Consider the following 18,132-nt stretch of genomic DNA (forward strand, 5'->3'; position numbering starts at 1 on the left):
GAAGAGTCCGGCCCTGCGCACTCTGCCAACAGAGTAATACAAGGAGCAGCAGCAGCAGCAGCAGCAGCTTCAAGGGTATATAAATAATTCAGAGGCTGCAAATTCTGCACATAATGGATAGTGAGGAGGGGATAGTCTCCTCCTCATGTTTTCCCATTCTTGCTTTAGTTTCCTTCGACTTCAATACTTGCTGCGTGTAATGCCTCATCTTTATGAGCCACTTTTCCCACGAACTCAAGCGGTCTAGACGTACTTGTATGGTTTTGTAAGTGGACAGAATGTAGATGTTTTTGCTTTGTTCACATTTGGACCCATAGACGCCTGGTGACCAGCAAGAGAAAGAGAGAAAACTGGCTAGATGTAATAGGTGAGAATTGATTGACTTCTTGCATCGTCTGGTCGTCTGAGGTTGGAAAGGCAGATGAGGTCCACAGTGAATTGTGTAAAGAAAGAAGATGCATCTTTCATCCTGCAGTACAAATGAGAGTTGTTGGTTAAGCACATATCACACGTCATAGAGATTGGAGGCAGAATCAAGACACACAGCTGCTGAATGAAACACGCGTAATCGCAGTAGAAAAGAGACGAGGCAACACATTGAGTGGTTTTCGGTCACCAAGTATAGAAACGTCAATCACGTGGACAGCTACAGGCAGGTAGCTTGCTGGAGCTCTATCCGACATATGACCGCTGGACTTACGCGTGACTTAGCAGTGGGCGCTGATCTGGCGTGAAAAACAACTCGGCACAGTAAATAAAATCAAGATTTTTTGACAATTCCTTAGCTCGACCAGTGACATGCACTGTTGCATATTGGAGCTATCTGCAGTTCAAATCAAGCAGTTTTTCGTATGGCAAGGTGAAATTAGCAACATTAAACAACATTAAATCACTCAAGGTCATCACATCTAAGCAACGATAATTGTTTTCCGAATTTGACATCGAATTATACACGCATTTCATCACACTTCCATTCGCTAGTCTTTCTGAATCCAAATGCAAATGATTGAATTAATTATTTAACTTTGTCTGAATATGGAGAGCACTGAAACTGTGCACCGTGTCAGCGTGTGGATAAAGCTTTGACGAGCAGAAGCACATTTCGAAAGTTCTGTTCTAATGAGATAAGTACTCGACTTCACACATGATAGCACGTTTAATCTGCCTTTGCTGCAATAAATCTAAATAGATTTCTAGCACACACGACGAGGTGGGTGGTATAACCTTTACGACAGCTGTTGGATGGACAAATGTCAGATGAGTTGAAGCAAGGGAGGATTCATGAGGATATAACAGGAAAACAAATGGTAAGGGAAAGTTATAGATTAGAATGAAAACTTCTACTCATACTAGGACGTGCTTATATAGACAGGACATACGTTGGATTGCAGTACAGAGGCAATGTGAAATTGTAATACATTACTAGTCATTATTTTCAGTTTATCAGCCAGCATTACAGCAAGGACATACATATGGCATGAACTTCACTTTATGCATTGCACGAGAGTTAGCCACTGGACAGATTACCTCAGCTGTATTCAGTCCTCATTCATCATTGCAGTGACCCAACTGAAATTCTTCCATGTACTGTTATATTAATGTGTTTTAATAACTAAAAAAGTAAAGAAAATATCCATAACTTCCATCTTCTTTGTTCATGCACAACTATCGTCTATAAAACATGACGGATTATTTTCCCCTGCATGGGTTTAGCACATTTCCTAAGCGACCTAAGGTTTAAATAAATTCAATACCTTTGTTCATTTAATTGATTGTGAACAGGTGTTCATCCACATAGACAGAAATGGGATTAGCTGTTATTTTATACATGATTGAGATCTCGAAGCAGATGCTTTAAGTTTGTTGATGAATGTGGCATTCCTAAGCTAGTGTCAGTTGAATTCCACGGCTTACTTGAATGGTTTGATGTTGCAAACAGAGTGTGATGATTCTTTGTCATCTCATCTCTCCTTCATGGGTGGCAAAATGCATTTTCTAGATAAGAGCATCACATTTGGCGAGAGCCCTTTGGGCTTTCTGGGGGTGACCTGTGTGCTCGCAGTTACTATAAAGTTAATTTAATTGCAGATAAAACTTGGGGTGCATGCTAGAAGCCATTCTCACAAGGGCCTCCTCTTACAGATGATATCACGGGGTCCTTAACCTTCAATACACAACAGGTGACAGGCTTTGTTAAGTTGTAGATATGCCAATGATTCGTCTGTCCATCTAGCTGCCCTTTAAAATATTATTGGAATTTCTGTAAATTTATTTTCATGAGCATGTGATCATTGGGCATGTAAATTATTAATCGATTAACCATCATATGCATGCCAAATCATGGATGTGTGTATCAATTAATTACAATGCATTAAAATGTTATATTACGTTTACATTTAATATAAGTAAAAATAAGATAGAATAAATGGTAACAATACTGATACAGTGCAAAAAAAGTTTGAAATTATTATTAAGTAAAATCGCAACCCCAAATCATGACAATCAATGGAATAATTAGTGGGGGAGTGAATTGGTGTATGCTAAGTTATCACGCTGAGGCTCTGGTAGATGCTTGACGCAGGTTAAAACCATGTGTGGGCTGCTTCACATTAACCTGCATTCCATTCAGACCTGATCTAAATGGATACCAGCCCAGAATTTTTGGTGAAGGTGCCTTTCCACTCTCACCCAATATTTTTCCAGATTGGTGTTTAGGTCATAAAAAATGGCATTAGATTCAAAATTGGTTAAAAAGACTGTGCTAAGACTGCACGGCATTATACAATCAACTCACTGAGTCTATGTAAAAGTGCCTTAAGTCGCCAAAGCATGGGGCAATATTCATTTTGACTTATGGCCTTGAAAAAGTGGTGGGAATTCCTTATACATACTATGATGGGGCCCAGTCTATTACTTACACGACCCATTTTCACATCCTACCAAGTGATGCTTATCTTTTATCAATGAAGCGAGTAGTTAAATGTTGAAGCTGTTCGTTTCTTGAAGCTAGGAATGTTGAGCTTCGTCACGACTGATACAGGGTGACCCAAAAAAAACGGGCCCCGTGCACACGGGGCCTATTAGAGTTGGGGCCAGTTTTTTTTGGGTCACCCTGTACAAACCCTTCTGAAAATACTGCAGTTGCAGGCATGTCTCGGCCTCACAATTAGCCTCCGGTGAGTCGCGACTGCCTCATCCGTAGGCCCATGTTTTCTCACCACTTTATTCGTGGACGTGTTGCACGAGAGCAGTGGCCCAGACCTGGACTCATCTCACGCAGTTTGAAGAGAGAGAGAGAGAGCAGCGCGATTCACAGGAGTGGACACTCTGCACAGTCGCAGTGTTAGAGGTCACCGTGACGAGGTCCTAATGTCAGGCATAGGCAGACAAGTCACGTTAGCAAACAGCACTTGGCCAATTTACACATACAGGCTGTTTAAGCAGTCAGGCGGCACTGTGGAATGTATTGAATTCAAATCCCATTCAGGGAAGCGAATCGGTCCATCATCCGCAGCAGTTGTAAAACTCAAAAAGAAATTGGGCTCCCTCCACAGGATTGTGGGAATTACATTAGTGGATCAAGACCAACGGCGCATATGAATACCATCCAACGCTTGTTTGGATTGAGAAAGGCAGCGTAGGGAAAGGAGATTGGGAGTGTATATAGGGATATTTAGTGGCACGGTGAACAAACCATGAGAGGAGTGGGACATGCAGTTGCTGGAAACATGGGCCAGGGTCATTTCGAGCACAGCTGCGGCATGCTTCAATCTAGCAGTGGAGACATCGGCTCAAGGTTCCGATCTCTATGGCGAGACCACGCATCACCACGCCACTTCGCCATTCTTCCCTGGGGTCACTCACAACCCGTGCCAATGGCACACCTCTACATTTAATTGACATTACATCGATGATCAATAAGAGACCATTAAATAAATGTTGATATAAGACTGCAACGAACACATCATAGAAAGTAAAAGGTATGATACCAGCATGTTGTAAATCGTTGAAGTCAGTTACTGTATCTCCATAATTTTCTTCACAATACAATATTTTTTTATTTTCAGAAGCTAAGCAGGTTTGAGCCTGGATAGTGCATGAATGGGTGAGCCCCCATGCGTGGGACAGGAAAGATCGACTGCCACGGGGCTGCGTTGTCAACAGGGGCACTGATGGCATCTATCGTTGTGTGGCACCCATCAGCAAGGCCCATGCGCCGAGCATTCGCCAATCCAGACTGACCAGCGTGGTGAAGTATAGTCAAGTAACCCCCGCAAGCAGCAAGGTGTGCATGGGGGGAGTCGTCATCCAGCAGTGGATTAACCAAAGGGCTATACCATATTTACGTTTGTAATTTATTTTTTAATTGGGTTTCTGTATTGACTTTTCTTTAAGTTAAACGATTGTAGCGAGCTTACATGGTGTTTTCATGTTTAAGCGAGTGCATGGTTTAATTAAAATATAAAAACACACCGGTCACATGCATGGTTATTTACAATGCAGTACAGAAGTGTATTGCTATTTTAAATACCTTTATTCATATAGCGTATACCCAGTAGTGCTTACAACTAGTTTTCTAAACACAAAAGATGCAGATACGCAACAATTTCTTTAATCACAAAAACAGCCAAAGTATACATTAAAAACAGCTCAATGCCCATGGGTCAGTTTAACATCGCATGTGGAAAACAAATTCGGTGAACCTGCATTGATAATAAAGAAGTACTTATCATTAAACTGTCAGGCAGCAGCGGTAGCAAGGGACATTTAGAAACACATTTGTTTTGCTGGAAGTTGCACACTTTGGAAGCGTGCTCGTGCGTTCTTGGTGAACCACATTTCCCCTTCCCCGACTACAGCCCACCCGTAACCAAAATACCAAGAAGAAACTCTTCTTCTTTTTATTTACCAATTTGGTGAAGAAATCCACCCCCCACCGCAGTATTTAAAGAGCCGCGTAACACGTGCGAATGACGTCACGAAGCAGCAGCGCTTCAAAGAGCCGCGGCATGCGGCCCCGCAACGCTGCCCTAGTACACGAGGGTAACACGCGCACACACACCACACACACCCCACACACACACACCACACACACACACACCACACACACATACACCCACCACGCGCACACACCCACCACGCGCACACCCACCACACGCACACATCCACACACACACCACACACAGACACCACACACCACATCCACCACACACCACACACACCCACCACGCGCACACACCCACCACACGCACACATCCACACACACACACCACACACAGACACCACACACCACATCCACCACACACCACACACACCCACCACGCGCACACACCCACCACACGCACACATCCACACACACACACCACACACAGACACCACACACCACATCCACCACACACCACACACACCCACCACACACACACAGCACACACACACCCACCACACACACACAGCACACACACACCCAACACACACACATGACGGTATGAGCTTCCCCTGACTCTGCACCGTGGTTGTTTTGCTGGCTAGTAGCGAGTCTTCGCTCACACTGTGCAGTGTTCTTGCCATGTTAAGTGTTTAAACAGGCCACTGAAGAGATGGCAGAGCGTCTGGGGGAACTCGTGCTGTGTCAGAGTCCTGGAAGGGAGCTAACAGGCCTCTCTCTATTCAGTGCCTCGGCATCAGGCCTCGCAGCCCACATAACCAGTGCGCTTCAGCTACTGTAACGTTGTTTTTATATGAAAAAGAGAAAATGGATTTCATTGCCACCAGAACTTACCTTTTAATAGACAGTGGCTGCCAAGCTAACACTCTATTGGCATATAAAAAAATATTTAAAACAGAATGAAAAAAAAATGTGTCTCCCCATTCTTGACTGAGAGTTGGGCGGTGATGTTTTCCAAAGTTTGTCCATTAGCTATTTGTGGAAACTACTTGTTACTAATTCAGGGATGTGTCTATTAATAGGGAAACGATAGCAACTTACTCTCTAAAGTAGTATACATTAAGTGCTGCTATTTTTTTCTTTACATTAGGCAATTGGCCCAGTCAACAAATCTAAGCCACGAATTGTTTACAGTATTTTTGATTTTTCCATCAACTAAAGTCTCTCATTCCCTAACATTAAATCACTCCTACATCTAAATAGTTATATTCTATCATTTAAAAAACAGGGGATAATTGTCATGAGAATTGTTTAACGATGGTGAGACTCTTTAACAAAGTATGTGTAGTAAGTTGATGAGGAGACGATGAGGAAGTTGAGACACACTGTTTATTAACTCCGGGACAGATACAATAGAGCTCTTTGGGTTCCACCTTTTATAGGGATCGCCTCCGAGGGCTGGGGGCGTGGGCAATAACTGATGCGGACGTCGGTGTGACCCCCCGTGTATGTGAGTGCCGACAGCCCTGTGTTTGTTGTCCGCCGTTTCTCCCGTAATAACCCCTACATATATAACAGTCAAAGTGTCGTCCTTCTCAGCATGAGGAATGGGACAGCAGTCACAATATGTCGATGGCGCTGGTGAAATGTGCACGACAAGAAGCCATCTCTGCACAGGACATAGCCCTTTCTTACCACAAAGACACGACTGCAGTTCTCCAGCTATACAGATGAATCATTCGATTTGTGTCTAACTCTAAACTGGACATTACCACTTTGCGGGTGAAGGTGCAGTGCAATGAATGGCATTGTGAAACCAAGAAATATTTGCTGAGGATTTGATAAACCATATATAATAGTGGTGGGTTCTCTGGGCATTACAGTGGTATATCTGCACTCCACAATACTATACTGGATCACTGCTTGGCCATGGGTCTCAGCCTCTAAAACCATCCAGCCTTCTCACCCATGTGCAACTTTAATACCTCATCTTTGTGTGCACACATTTTAAGTCTTAACTGTTGCCAATATTTAGGACAGAAATAACTGCAATACAAAGGTCTCTCGTCTGGCAAGAGCACACATCTGTAAAAGAAAAATAATCTCGTGGAGCCAGCTCTGACTTGGCTCAGCATCCACACCACATATCTGTGGCTCCGCTGTCAAGGCACGTCATTGACAACTCGTGACTCCCAGGCACCTCTGTGTGTATTTTATATTCACCATGGTAGATTACATTAATCTAAACCCTTTCATTTTTCTTCATGAGTTTGTTTTCTTTACTATGTACTGGTTAAATCATGGACCGTTATGCATGAGTACCGGTCTTCCGAGCGTCTCTGGAACTTGGAGCATTATTCGGCATTTGCAATGCACGGTCCAAAAATATACATGTGCCAGTTTCTAAAGCCACATTCTGCTGGTTATATTTATAATTTATCCTTCATTCGTGCATAATGTATCGAGTACATCTTTACAACGAAAATCCAGTGATGCGGAAGTTATGGGGTCAAACCACCTACGCCATCATTCTGGATTAAAACTTTAGCTGAAATACTGGAGTAGAAATGTCCCCAAGTACTGTGAGGGTTATATCTATAGACAACTTATCCCGGTTGTGCTATGCTGGTGCCACAATATGATGTGAAAAACATTCTTTCTGGAACTCCCAACAGACAATATATTGAGAAACAATCTATGAGATCTTGATTTTAATCTTGATGTGAAGCTTTCGTGACTACAGGAATCCATACTCTTTAATTCTATGAGATACCACGACATAATTGCTAGCGTCTCCTCAAGACCTCTCTCACTACGGCCACAAAGATGGTGCTCCTTTATGTTGATTGGCCAATGAGTTTACTTTTAATTTGTCATGTTTGTACAATCACAATATATTCTTAGGCCTTAGATTTGGGCTTACCATAATGATATATAAAATAAAATTACCATTATATAATAGTTGTTTTGAGACCTTGGTGATAAGACTGAGACCATCAAACTTGGTTTTAGTCTGGTTACTGCAGATAAAAACCCAGAATATCCAAAAAAAACTATTACCCACAACTCCAATTACGAGAGCTTTAGGGTCCACAAAACTCCTATTATCTGCGGCCCAATTCTTCCAATAATCTGCCGTCATCCGTCCGTGATTTTTTCCACAGGTCATCACTGACCTCGCAAGACATCCAGATCTGACTTGGGGCCCAGCAGGGCCAGGGAAGCTAAATCAGTGTGTGTGTGTGTGCGAACGGGTATATCAGATTCTATGCATGTGTATGTCAGTGTGTATATCCATTGTTTCTGTGGGTGTGTGCTTGTGTTTATTTAATATTTTTAAATCCCTTTGATAAGTGGAGTAAATTCACGGATAATATCATAGAGAATAGGATCCCTATCATTGGTCCCTGCATTGCTGCTGATAACAGGAGTTGTTCTCTATGGACTTGGGATTCTAGCGTGCGGGTTCTTTGCGGTATGGTGGACACGGCAATACTCGTATGAGCCACTCAGCTCGAGTTCCTTATGCAGTGACTGATGTCTTTACATTTTATTTGACAACACAGAACGTAGTGGAAAAAACACTTCAGCGGCTTAAGAGAGATCTATAAAGGTGGCGAATGTTGATCAATTGTCATTTGTCTCCATGCTATGAATCTTCCTGGGCACAAGGTGATTGATGAAAAACATGGGAAATGAGCTTGCCTCCACAACTGGCACTGATAACCAAATGGCAAAAAATATATATTTCATGAAAGAGCACGGAGAAAAATGTACGCAATCAAACAGACATGTCAAAACTTGATATATGATTACAGTTCAAGGGTGACCAATATTCTTGCCCTGTGGCCAAAGCTTGACGCACAAGCAGAATATTGAAGAGCTCAGTCTCACCTGAGCACCTCCATGTTGATCATTTGAGCAACAAAACACGTCAACTTGCATTGGTCAGGCCTGTTGCACGAGGCATGTGTTTTATCCATTACCTCCGGTTTTGTCCCACGTGTAAAACACTGTAATTCATACAGTTTATAAACATCCTAATGCAGGAACCGCTTTAACAGGCGTTACTGAGACCGATTGAGGCTCTTTCTGGATAAATTACCGTTATCACGAAATGTCATTAAGTTTGCTTGGTCAGTCCCGCGCCACAAAGTATTCGTTTAGGATGCACGGGAATCGAGCCAGAGAGGTTTCTTCATGAAGGCGCCACAAAGCCTCGGCATGTCTGCACCGCATGAAAGAATATGCTTACTGCAGCAATATTACGGGATGTCCCACATATGACCTTCATAACGTGAATGTTCCATCGCATGCAATCCCTACTGCTTCTAAATGAGTGGCGTGAGCAAGCATTGCTTGGGGGCTACCACTGCAAAGCTAGGATCAGAGCTGAGATCGCACATAAATCACCAAGACAAGGCGTGTTTTCCTAAGGACCTGAAACACATTTGGGAAATGTCTTTAAAAGGAAAACAGCAAGGGTTGGTGATTGGCGGTAAATTGATGCAGCCTTGTCTGGTTAAGCAGCAGTCGTTCCGTTTGAGATATACACTTGTACAATTAACGACAGGTCAGAGGGCCTTGCCAGAATGCTGATGTAGCCTGCATTGAAGGTCACTCACAAATGCACATGCCTGAGAGTCGCTTCAGTGCATCATTGTTTTTAACATATTATTGGTTCTTTCGGTAAAGTCGCGTAGAAGGGAAATAATAAAATAATAAAAATAAAACCACAAAATTCTCACGAATTATTAATTTCCACGTGATAATAAGCCACTTCGTTAAGCTATCACTTGTGGCCAGGTCGCTCCTGGAAAAGAGCCGTCTAGCTCAGTGGGCCTTGCCTGCTAAAAGAACAACATCGTTGTGTAGTTTTAGTTGTACCGGATAAAGCTCCCTCCCCTTGGGCGTCGAGGTGCCCAGTGGCTTCCTCGCCGCTTGTCGGTGGTTCCTCATCGCACCTCTGAGCCGTTTTCTTACTTTGAGAGCAAACGAAAGCCGTGCGCGTTTACAAGTTGAAAGTATTATTGTTGTTGTTGTCAAAGTGTGGCTCCTCCCGCCTCTTGCAGGAGATGTGGTCAGCATGTAAGAGTGGGTGGAACACCCTACAGAGGGGCAATCTCGTTGTCCCTGCGGTGTAGGGCCTTCCACCAGCAGCAGCGGTGTGTGCAGGCAACTCATTGTAATAGTACAACTTTAACCTGAATTAGAATAGTCAAGAAAGTTATTTATTTATACATATCTGATCAAGGTGAAGCATATGTGGGAAGCATGTTCAAATTGGGTGGGGGGATGCTGGTTGGCACGTATTAGAGATCATGAATAAAATAACTTAACTCGCGTTTGGAAAGTTGTGAGTTTAACTCCTGGACCGGGTCCACTGCTCATCTTCCCTTTATGGTCAATATATGGAGATTGTTACTGACCCCACAATGGGAACGTGGAACGTGGCCCAGTGGAGATGAGTGTGGCCCCATTGGATGCCATGGAAACTCTTTGTGGGTCGAGTTTCGGACCCCGCATCTGTGCGTATGCTTTATATAAAACAGCCCTCCCTCCCGACATTTTGTTGGAGCCTCCATAAAGAAGGGGAGTTGGCACAGTCAAAGGGGCTTGTAACACGAGGCAACACCTTTTCCCAGCCGATGAAAACCCCATCGGCAGGAAGTAACAGCTAAAGTTATCACCCTGTGATTTACATATGAAACCTCTCGTAATGTCTCGACAGTGTTCTCACACGTGTGGAATTTTATTTTTCACGACACTTAACGCATCATTATTCACACGTTAAGCAGCAAAGCTTTGTTTGCTGCAAAAAAAAGCAATTACTCACGATGATTTCCCCATTTCGGCAGCTTAATGAAGCATGTATAATTCGCTTGCTAATGATTACATTTATGCCATTTAATTTCAAAGAAAATAACCATTTAAGCATTACAGGGCACTAAGTGTATTGCGGAATTGTATTTTGAACAAATTGGTGACGCTGCTGCGTTGGCCGTGGTGAACAAATCCCAATTAACAACAACAACTTAGCACATTTGTCAACACGAGAACAATACCTGAAAATCTAAATATATAATAGGTGAATTTTTGGGCAATGTCCTTTCTTCATAGCACAAGAATAGAGAGGCAAGAGAGATAGAGTTGGAGAGTGTGAACTTCGCAGTATGAGGCATGATGAGCATCACACTCTTTTATTGTTTGCTCATGTCCAGTTATTAAATTGACATATTAATACTGTAGTTACCTGATATGAGCTATTGGGTAACAGACAAGAGGGTAAGATTTCGATTTAAAGCTTTCGTGACTGCAGGGATTCATCTTCTTTGTTCTTTCAGTAAAGTCACGTAGAAGGGAAATAATAAAATAATAAAATAAAACACAATAAAATAAAAATTATCACGAAGTTTCGGCCACAACACAAGCAGCCGTCCTCATGTGAAGAAACAGAGCTGTCGGAAAGACAGCGTCCCACCCCTAGTTAGACTAAAAACTTAGATTGGCAGCGGCGTATCAGGCACATTATTGACTGCTGGTGAGCATATGATCAGTTACTTATATTCCTGAAACTACTTCACAGCATAAGAACTTTGTTAATAACATGTGAATATCGACTGTCCTATTCCAATGTGCTCTTCTTTCTTTTATCATCATCATCATTATTATTTTTCCGCTTGTTTACCCAGGAAAGCATCTCTGCGTCTCATGAATCGTTTTCAGGAGGGTCTTGCTAAGTTTCTTTCACAGTGCGGGGCGATGCTGTCGATGTATAATCTCATTTCAGGCATTTTGCGGGTAATTCAAATATGGAAAATTTGCACCGTGATGTCGGCGCACAGTGACCTCCTCTTGGGAATGGTGTCACTGGATCTTTAACGTCCACTCTGAAGCGGACGGCGCGTATTTATACTGTTGACACTTCTGCAGTAATAACCAGGGGGAGGGGTCGCTGGGGGGTTGAGCCATGAACCTCTGCAACGAGCGGCGAATGTGGTATCACTGGGCCACGTGGCCACTCTCTAGAGTCTCATTGTCGTGTAACGGGATCCCGCGTTGGATGTTAAAGTAGCCAGCCACCGGCATGCATCCCTAGTGTTGCTGTTTGGTGTTTACAGCTGCGCGTCTGTCTTGTTTGCTTTCAGCCCGATCCCCACACGTGCAAAGGGGAGCAGGAGGAACCAACAACCCCGCCAACCACCAGTGAGAGTCCATCATCATCGTCGTCGTTGTCGGCTTCATCTAATTCATATTTATAAATTAGAAATGTTAATGCTCATTATTTCCGTTCACTCTCAGAGAGCGGGATTGATTCTGAGACACGGGAAACCAGACAAGTGGGAGAGCAGCCGGCATCAGCGCCATGGTCGTGTGGATTTTCTCCGAGTTCTCCGGGTTTCCCTCCACAGAACTAACAAGCGTGTAGAGTATGATTTGGCTGCGATACATTTCCACGTGAAAAGCCACTTCGTTGAGCTATCATTCGTGGCCAGGTTTCTTCTGAAAAAGCTCTATAGCTAAGTGGGCCTTACCTGGTAAAATGCAAATAGCTTAGTATATCTTCTTGGTTCTTTCGGTAAAGTCACGTAGAAGGGAAGTAATAAAATAATAAAAATAAAACATAATAAAATAATTCTCACGACGTTTTATTATGTTTTATTTTTATTATTTTATTACTTCCCTTCTACGTGACTTTACCGAAAGAACCAAGAAGATGAATTCCTGCAGTCACGAAAGCTTAAAATCGAAATTTAGCTTAGTATAGTTTAGAATAGAGATGGAAATCTATCCACTTGCTGTACTGCTGTCACACACTGCCAAGCCAGGGCATGCCGACCACGGCGCTCACGGCAAGGGAGGAATGTGTGCGAGCCACCAACCCTCTCCTACACAGTGCTGATTGCGGGCTTGGCTAGCCACCAGCATCAATGAGTGCTGTGTCCCTGTTGTCAGCCTCCGGGTCAACATGCTTTGTAGCTCGCTCAGGTGGACAAGTGAACGATGAAGAGTGAATGTTAAAGAACCCGTAATATTAATTGCAAGACAAGAGCTTTGTGATGCTATGGGAGTTCAAATCTTGAATTAAAATATTAGCCAAAAATGCAGTAGTACAATATCTGCAAACATGTTGCTAGAGTTTGATGGGGCTGCCTTAAAAATATATCATAATGGACACTGCATTTTAATCGACAAATGACATTAATGTTATTATATTTTGTCAAAGCATTACTGCCAGTGCTAGCGCAGTTGACTGACCCACTTTACCCACTACCGCTGAGCCAGCTGCAGACCGCATTCCGTTCACGAGGCGTCACAGCATCGCCTGCTTCCATCTGCACCGCACGTCGGCACCTGCCTATTGGTCCTCCCTTCTGCACGTGTCACTAATAACCGGGATGGCCCGGTGAAAACGCACACGTCCCACGCCGCCTTCATGCCGTGCCATGGATTGTGCACATCAACACATCACGACTACGAGACAGTCGTTCAGTCACTTTGAAAAACAACTGTACTCCTCTGCACGTGTTCGCCAGCGTGTAATGTGTGCTAACCACGGGGTTCGTGCCAGATCAGGTTTTTTATTGCAGGTGTTTTTCACTTTGGGGTCCTTGTGTTTTCGTTTACATTTTTTCCCTTAACGTATTGAAAAAAAACATCTAAATTTTGCCATTGGAATCTAAGCTCAGAACAAAGTCTGTTTGCATTCCGGAAACTCCTAGTACAACAGAGTCAAGCACTTAAAAGTAAAGCCTCAATGCCACGTTCCCATGACCGCTGAGGAACGAGAGCGGGCCCCCCAGTTCACGAACCGGGCAAGTGGACTCGGCCCACGTTTCCCCAGTCGCGCTGCCATGCCAATCCAACAGCAACCCCTCAAAGTGGGCCACGTGGCGCGGCCTTCCTGAGGCGGCTTTACACGTTCGCACCAGGCGGCGGTCCTGGTGCACGCCGGCGATGTCACGGGGTCAGCGCGGCAGAGAGACACCGCCGTCAGTAGCATGCGTCGCATCGAGCAACCTTAGGGGCATGGTTTTGTTTAAAAAAAATAAACGGATGGAAAATTACAAAAGTAGTATAACGTTACTAATAATAGCTTGGCCTTTCCCAAGCATATGAGAACCGTTATTTAAATTGGGGCTTTTTTCCTTCAATTGCTACTACCCTCCAGCCATGAAGGGTAGAGAGGAGGATGGGGTTGGAGGGACCCCGAGGGAGGGGCCGTGCCCACGGAGCAGTGTGCGGGTTGACGACCTGAGCCGCCGTGCAGACCCTGGATCACACGCGGGAGCCGTAGCTGCTTCCCAGTGGCCGTCACAACCAAACGCGCTCAAATGAACACGGGGCGATGGACTGGTGGCCACACTACATTGTGTGAATACATTATCTGGATATGCATCGCAGGCTGTTATTCAACAGCCTTCAAAAGGTCTGTTTTATGGAGCAGATAAATTGCAAGGTTTTTTTAAAGCTTCACGCATGATTAAGTGGTTGGCTGTGTGTGTCGAGCTACAAAATAACCTCCCAGAGCTATGTTTAACCAAAGTTAGTGCAAAGTCACACGGAACTTTGTGCAGTCATATGTGACTGGCTTTATGCCGTCGAAAATTGCGTGACTTTGAGTGGTTATACAGTGTGCTATAAACCCGGCTACCTGCGTTTGATTCCTGGGGACACCAGGGGCAAGTAATATCAGAACCGGTCCTGCACCCCCCCCCCCCACCTCCTTCAGTAATCTCTACGAACTGTCACGGTGAAATATGGTGAACAAAATAACCATGACCAATGTGACATGGGGAGGTCTTCATCCGCTGGTGAATTAAGAGTAGCTGGATTTATTTTTTGTGACATAGCTTAGCATTGAGTGGCTTATTAGGATAAAAATGTAAGATCTCAGGTCAGCTAATAGGTATCGCCCTAAGACGCTACTGAGTGTGGTGGTGTACATCTGCAATCCCGTTTTCTTGTGGCGCGAGTGTGGCAGCCAAAGGACCCTGGATGCCTGAGAGCATGACCACCGCGGAGATGGAGCGAGATAAAGTATTCCCTCTCGAGACCATGAGGGATGGCGACAGCTTGTGGAAGGTCTCATCCAACTGTGGATAGATCAAGGCAGATGATAATGATACGAAATATAACAATCCTACGAATGAATTTTAAAACTCCAATATGCCTATTATTATTTACGGTGATAACATGCACTCCCTACCATGATGTCTGTCCCTCACCATCCCCGGTACAGGTCACCTGGGACAGGGCCTGACACCCCTCAAGCACGGCTCGACCCCGAAGCGAGACTTTTGCTACAAGAACGAGACCAGGCACTGAGGGCAGCCCAGGAGACCGTGCTGGTACCGCCCAGTGCACACACACACCTGTGCAAAGACCAAGATCCGCACAGTAGCCTTTAACAGCCTGCTGGAGGCGAAGGCTAGTAGCGAGCACCTATGGAGACCAACACTGCACACGAGGGGGTGGTGTGGCCAGCGCCACGCCCGGCTGCCTTGGTCTTCCAAGTGCTGATGTTTACATACTGCACCAGGTACTCATTTAAGGCTGCGTTGACTTCATAGGAAGCCCGGGACAAGTTCAGATGTTCACCACTAAAGTTGGCGAATATCTGAGCAGGAATTGAATTCACGTCGATGTGTTTGTAGTGCAGCATGCCAACCACTACACTACCACTCTCGATGAGACTGTCCCCAACAGATTGAAGAGGCTATATTCGGCATATTTGTCTTTGTCTACACATCTGTGCTCACACTGACACAGACACGCACTGACCCCCATACATGCACATACACAGCCAAAGCAACTACCGTTATCATTCCCCATTAGATGGCGGTGACATCACTACAGTAGTTTGACTACACTCCCTGGCAGGAGGTCAAGGGACTGGTCCAAGTTCTTTTTGGGGTTAATAAAACGTGGGTTGCTGGCAGGCGCACCACCCCCACCTGTACTCCCCCCCCTCCCCCCCCCACTGTGCCAACCTGTCAAACACAGACAAATGCAGACACATGGACACCCAGACGCTCCATCACCACCAATCCACTTTCTTTCCGTTAACCATCCCGGGCTGATCTTATATCCTGTTTAATTAGAAACTTTTCCTGACTTTAATTGTATGTGCTGTTCGTCAGGCCAGCCAGTTTAAATGTGGATTTTTTTATTTCCCCTCTTAATCTATGGACATTATTCCTTATATATAAACATTTGTTAATTTGTTTCTAGCCTTCCTTGAGGGATGGCCACGATATGGACTACCCTATGCCACAGTACTCTCTGTCTTTGGCAGTTCTTGTGAGTTTTCCCACACTGAGCCCCGAAAAAGTGATGCTGAAAATACTTGATTGTGCGGAATGAGGAGCTGAGTTGATCTCGACTGAAATTTGAACTCTTAGAGTTGCTATTACAAGCAATTTATTCAATCAGCGCAGCCAACTCTCACAGCAATAAACGTAGAGTATTTACAACACACACAGCATTTATGTATTGTTCAGATATATATTTGACCTCTCTTTTATCTGAAGAAAATCTTAAAGCATGGATGAAGTTTGGGAACATTAATGATTTCCTGCTGAGAAAATTAGAATTTATTTTCCGCCCAAAGTTATAATTCCCTCCAGGGCTTTATCCTTGTTATAAAAGCCTTCATTTTCCCAAAGTTAAGATCCCTGCCTGCTGGTAAACAGAGACATACTCCAAAAAAACCATCGTCATGATTGATCAATGGATGTAAAACCATTAATGAAAACACGTCTTCTTAACGGTGATTACATGCTGCTAATATATATTAACATGTTTTATATTTTTTGAAATAATTTCCCAATAGGGGTAGCGAGGTGCCCTGGGGGCTAATCCCTGTGTCAGCACTCTCATGAGGCACAACTTAAGCTCAAATTCCTGGTGCAATAAAACCCTATATTAAAATGTTTTATTCCAAAAATTAGGAATGTATTTTATGTGGAGGGGGAGATACGGCAAGGAGGCATTATACTGTCTGCTTCTTATTTTGTTACTTATATTTTCCACATCTAACACAGAGGATCCTTACCTCGAAACATCTGGCAGTTCACCAGCGTCGGTTGAAGCAAAGCTGACTGTGCTGATGAAACACTTGAAGGTCAAAACTGGGCCAGAGGTTGCTTGTTTCAAACCAATGCTGCTGGAAATTCACTCCCTGAAGGCCGTGTGGCCAATCGAATGTGTACACTAAATAATTGTATTCCTCATCTGCAGAGACAAAAGAAATGGGAAGGAAGCGTATTGTCTGCTTATTCATTGTGTTACTTATATTCTCCACAATGACACAAATTATTATTTCGTGCTGCGTATCATATTTGACGACATCAGCGGTCTCAGACCGGCCAGCAACAATGAACAAGATCAAAGCAAGAGTTACATTTTTACGTGACAAAAAAAACAGCGTAGAGATAAAGGAATACATCTCTCAGCAGAGCAATTTAGATGTGCAGATAAACAGTTGAAGAGATAACAGACACAACTCTGCAATGTCTCTTCCACGGTCATTCCTCATCACGTGACAAGATTGCTGTCTGTGAGGGCACCTTGATGGGCATGTACTTTGTGCTGTAAATACAACAGTATGAATAAACCCAACCTTCCTGTACATTTAATCAAATCATTATCAGTGGTTTCCCTCTGCAGAGGCTGGCGGCTGCCGTAGAAATGTGGAACCAGAAAAAACAGCCGGGTTAGTGTCTCCAACTAAAGTGCAAGATGCATTGGTAATTGAACCTGAAAACACATTTCATATTCCTGAGGGATGGGATCGACGGAGGAACCCTCGGGTGAGAAGGTTACAGCTACACCACAGCACCTGCATTTGCCCTTCACCCCACCGTGTGCTCACCCCTGCGCCCTGCATGCCAACCTAAAAGCCTCTTTGACGTGCCACAAGCGATGGCGCATCTAGACGTGCCTGCCGCACGCTGTTTTGCGGAGGACTTTTGAGCGATTTTTGTTCACAAAGCCTTCGGCGTTCCCGCTGAATCCCAGTAATCCTAAAGCCCCATGAATTTACGGCCAATGTTATAATAATACAAGAGTCGTTCTTTATGTACCCAGAGAAGCCGCGACGATTTTCAGGCAGGGTCTTGCTTGAAATGTTTGGCCGATTGATTAGAGGTGTCTTTGCTTGCAGGAGACGTGTAAATGCCCAAAGAAAAGCTGCACGTATGAGGAGATAACACAAAATCTGGAACAGGTTTCCTACCTACTTA

General features: G+C 44.1%; 1 protein-coding gene across 5 annotated transcripts in view; it reads left to right on the forward strand.

Moving 5' to 3' along the window:
- The window catches only part of SPEF1 (sperm flagellar 1), a 48,155-nt gene that overhangs the window by 25,182 nt on the left and 4,841 nt on the right, over positions 1-18,132 (forward strand). For 3 of the 5 annotated variants that reach the window (XM_061552764.1, XM_061552765.1, XM_061552762.1), the window contains 2 exons: positions 12,034-12,091; positions 15,129-15,237. In XM_061552764.1, coding sequence (XP_061408748.1) covers positions 12,034-12,091; positions 15,129-15,237 — 167 coding nt within the window. Of the gene's footprint in view, positions 1-12,033; positions 12,092-14,862; positions 14,972-15,128; positions 15,238-18,132 lie in introns of all 5 variants that reach the window. The other 2 variants (XR_009755234.1, XR_009755233.1) reach the window with 2 other exon arrangements.

Source organism: Lethenteron reissneri, chromosome 17, assembly GCF_015708825.2.
Source record: "Lethenteron reissneri isolate LAM-NWPU_2019-01 chromosome 17, ASM1570882v1, whole genome shotgun sequence".
In the NCBI taxonomy this organism is placed as follows: Eukaryota; Metazoa; Chordata; class Hyperoartia; order Petromyzontiformes; family Petromyzontidae; genus Lethenteron; species Lethenteron reissneri.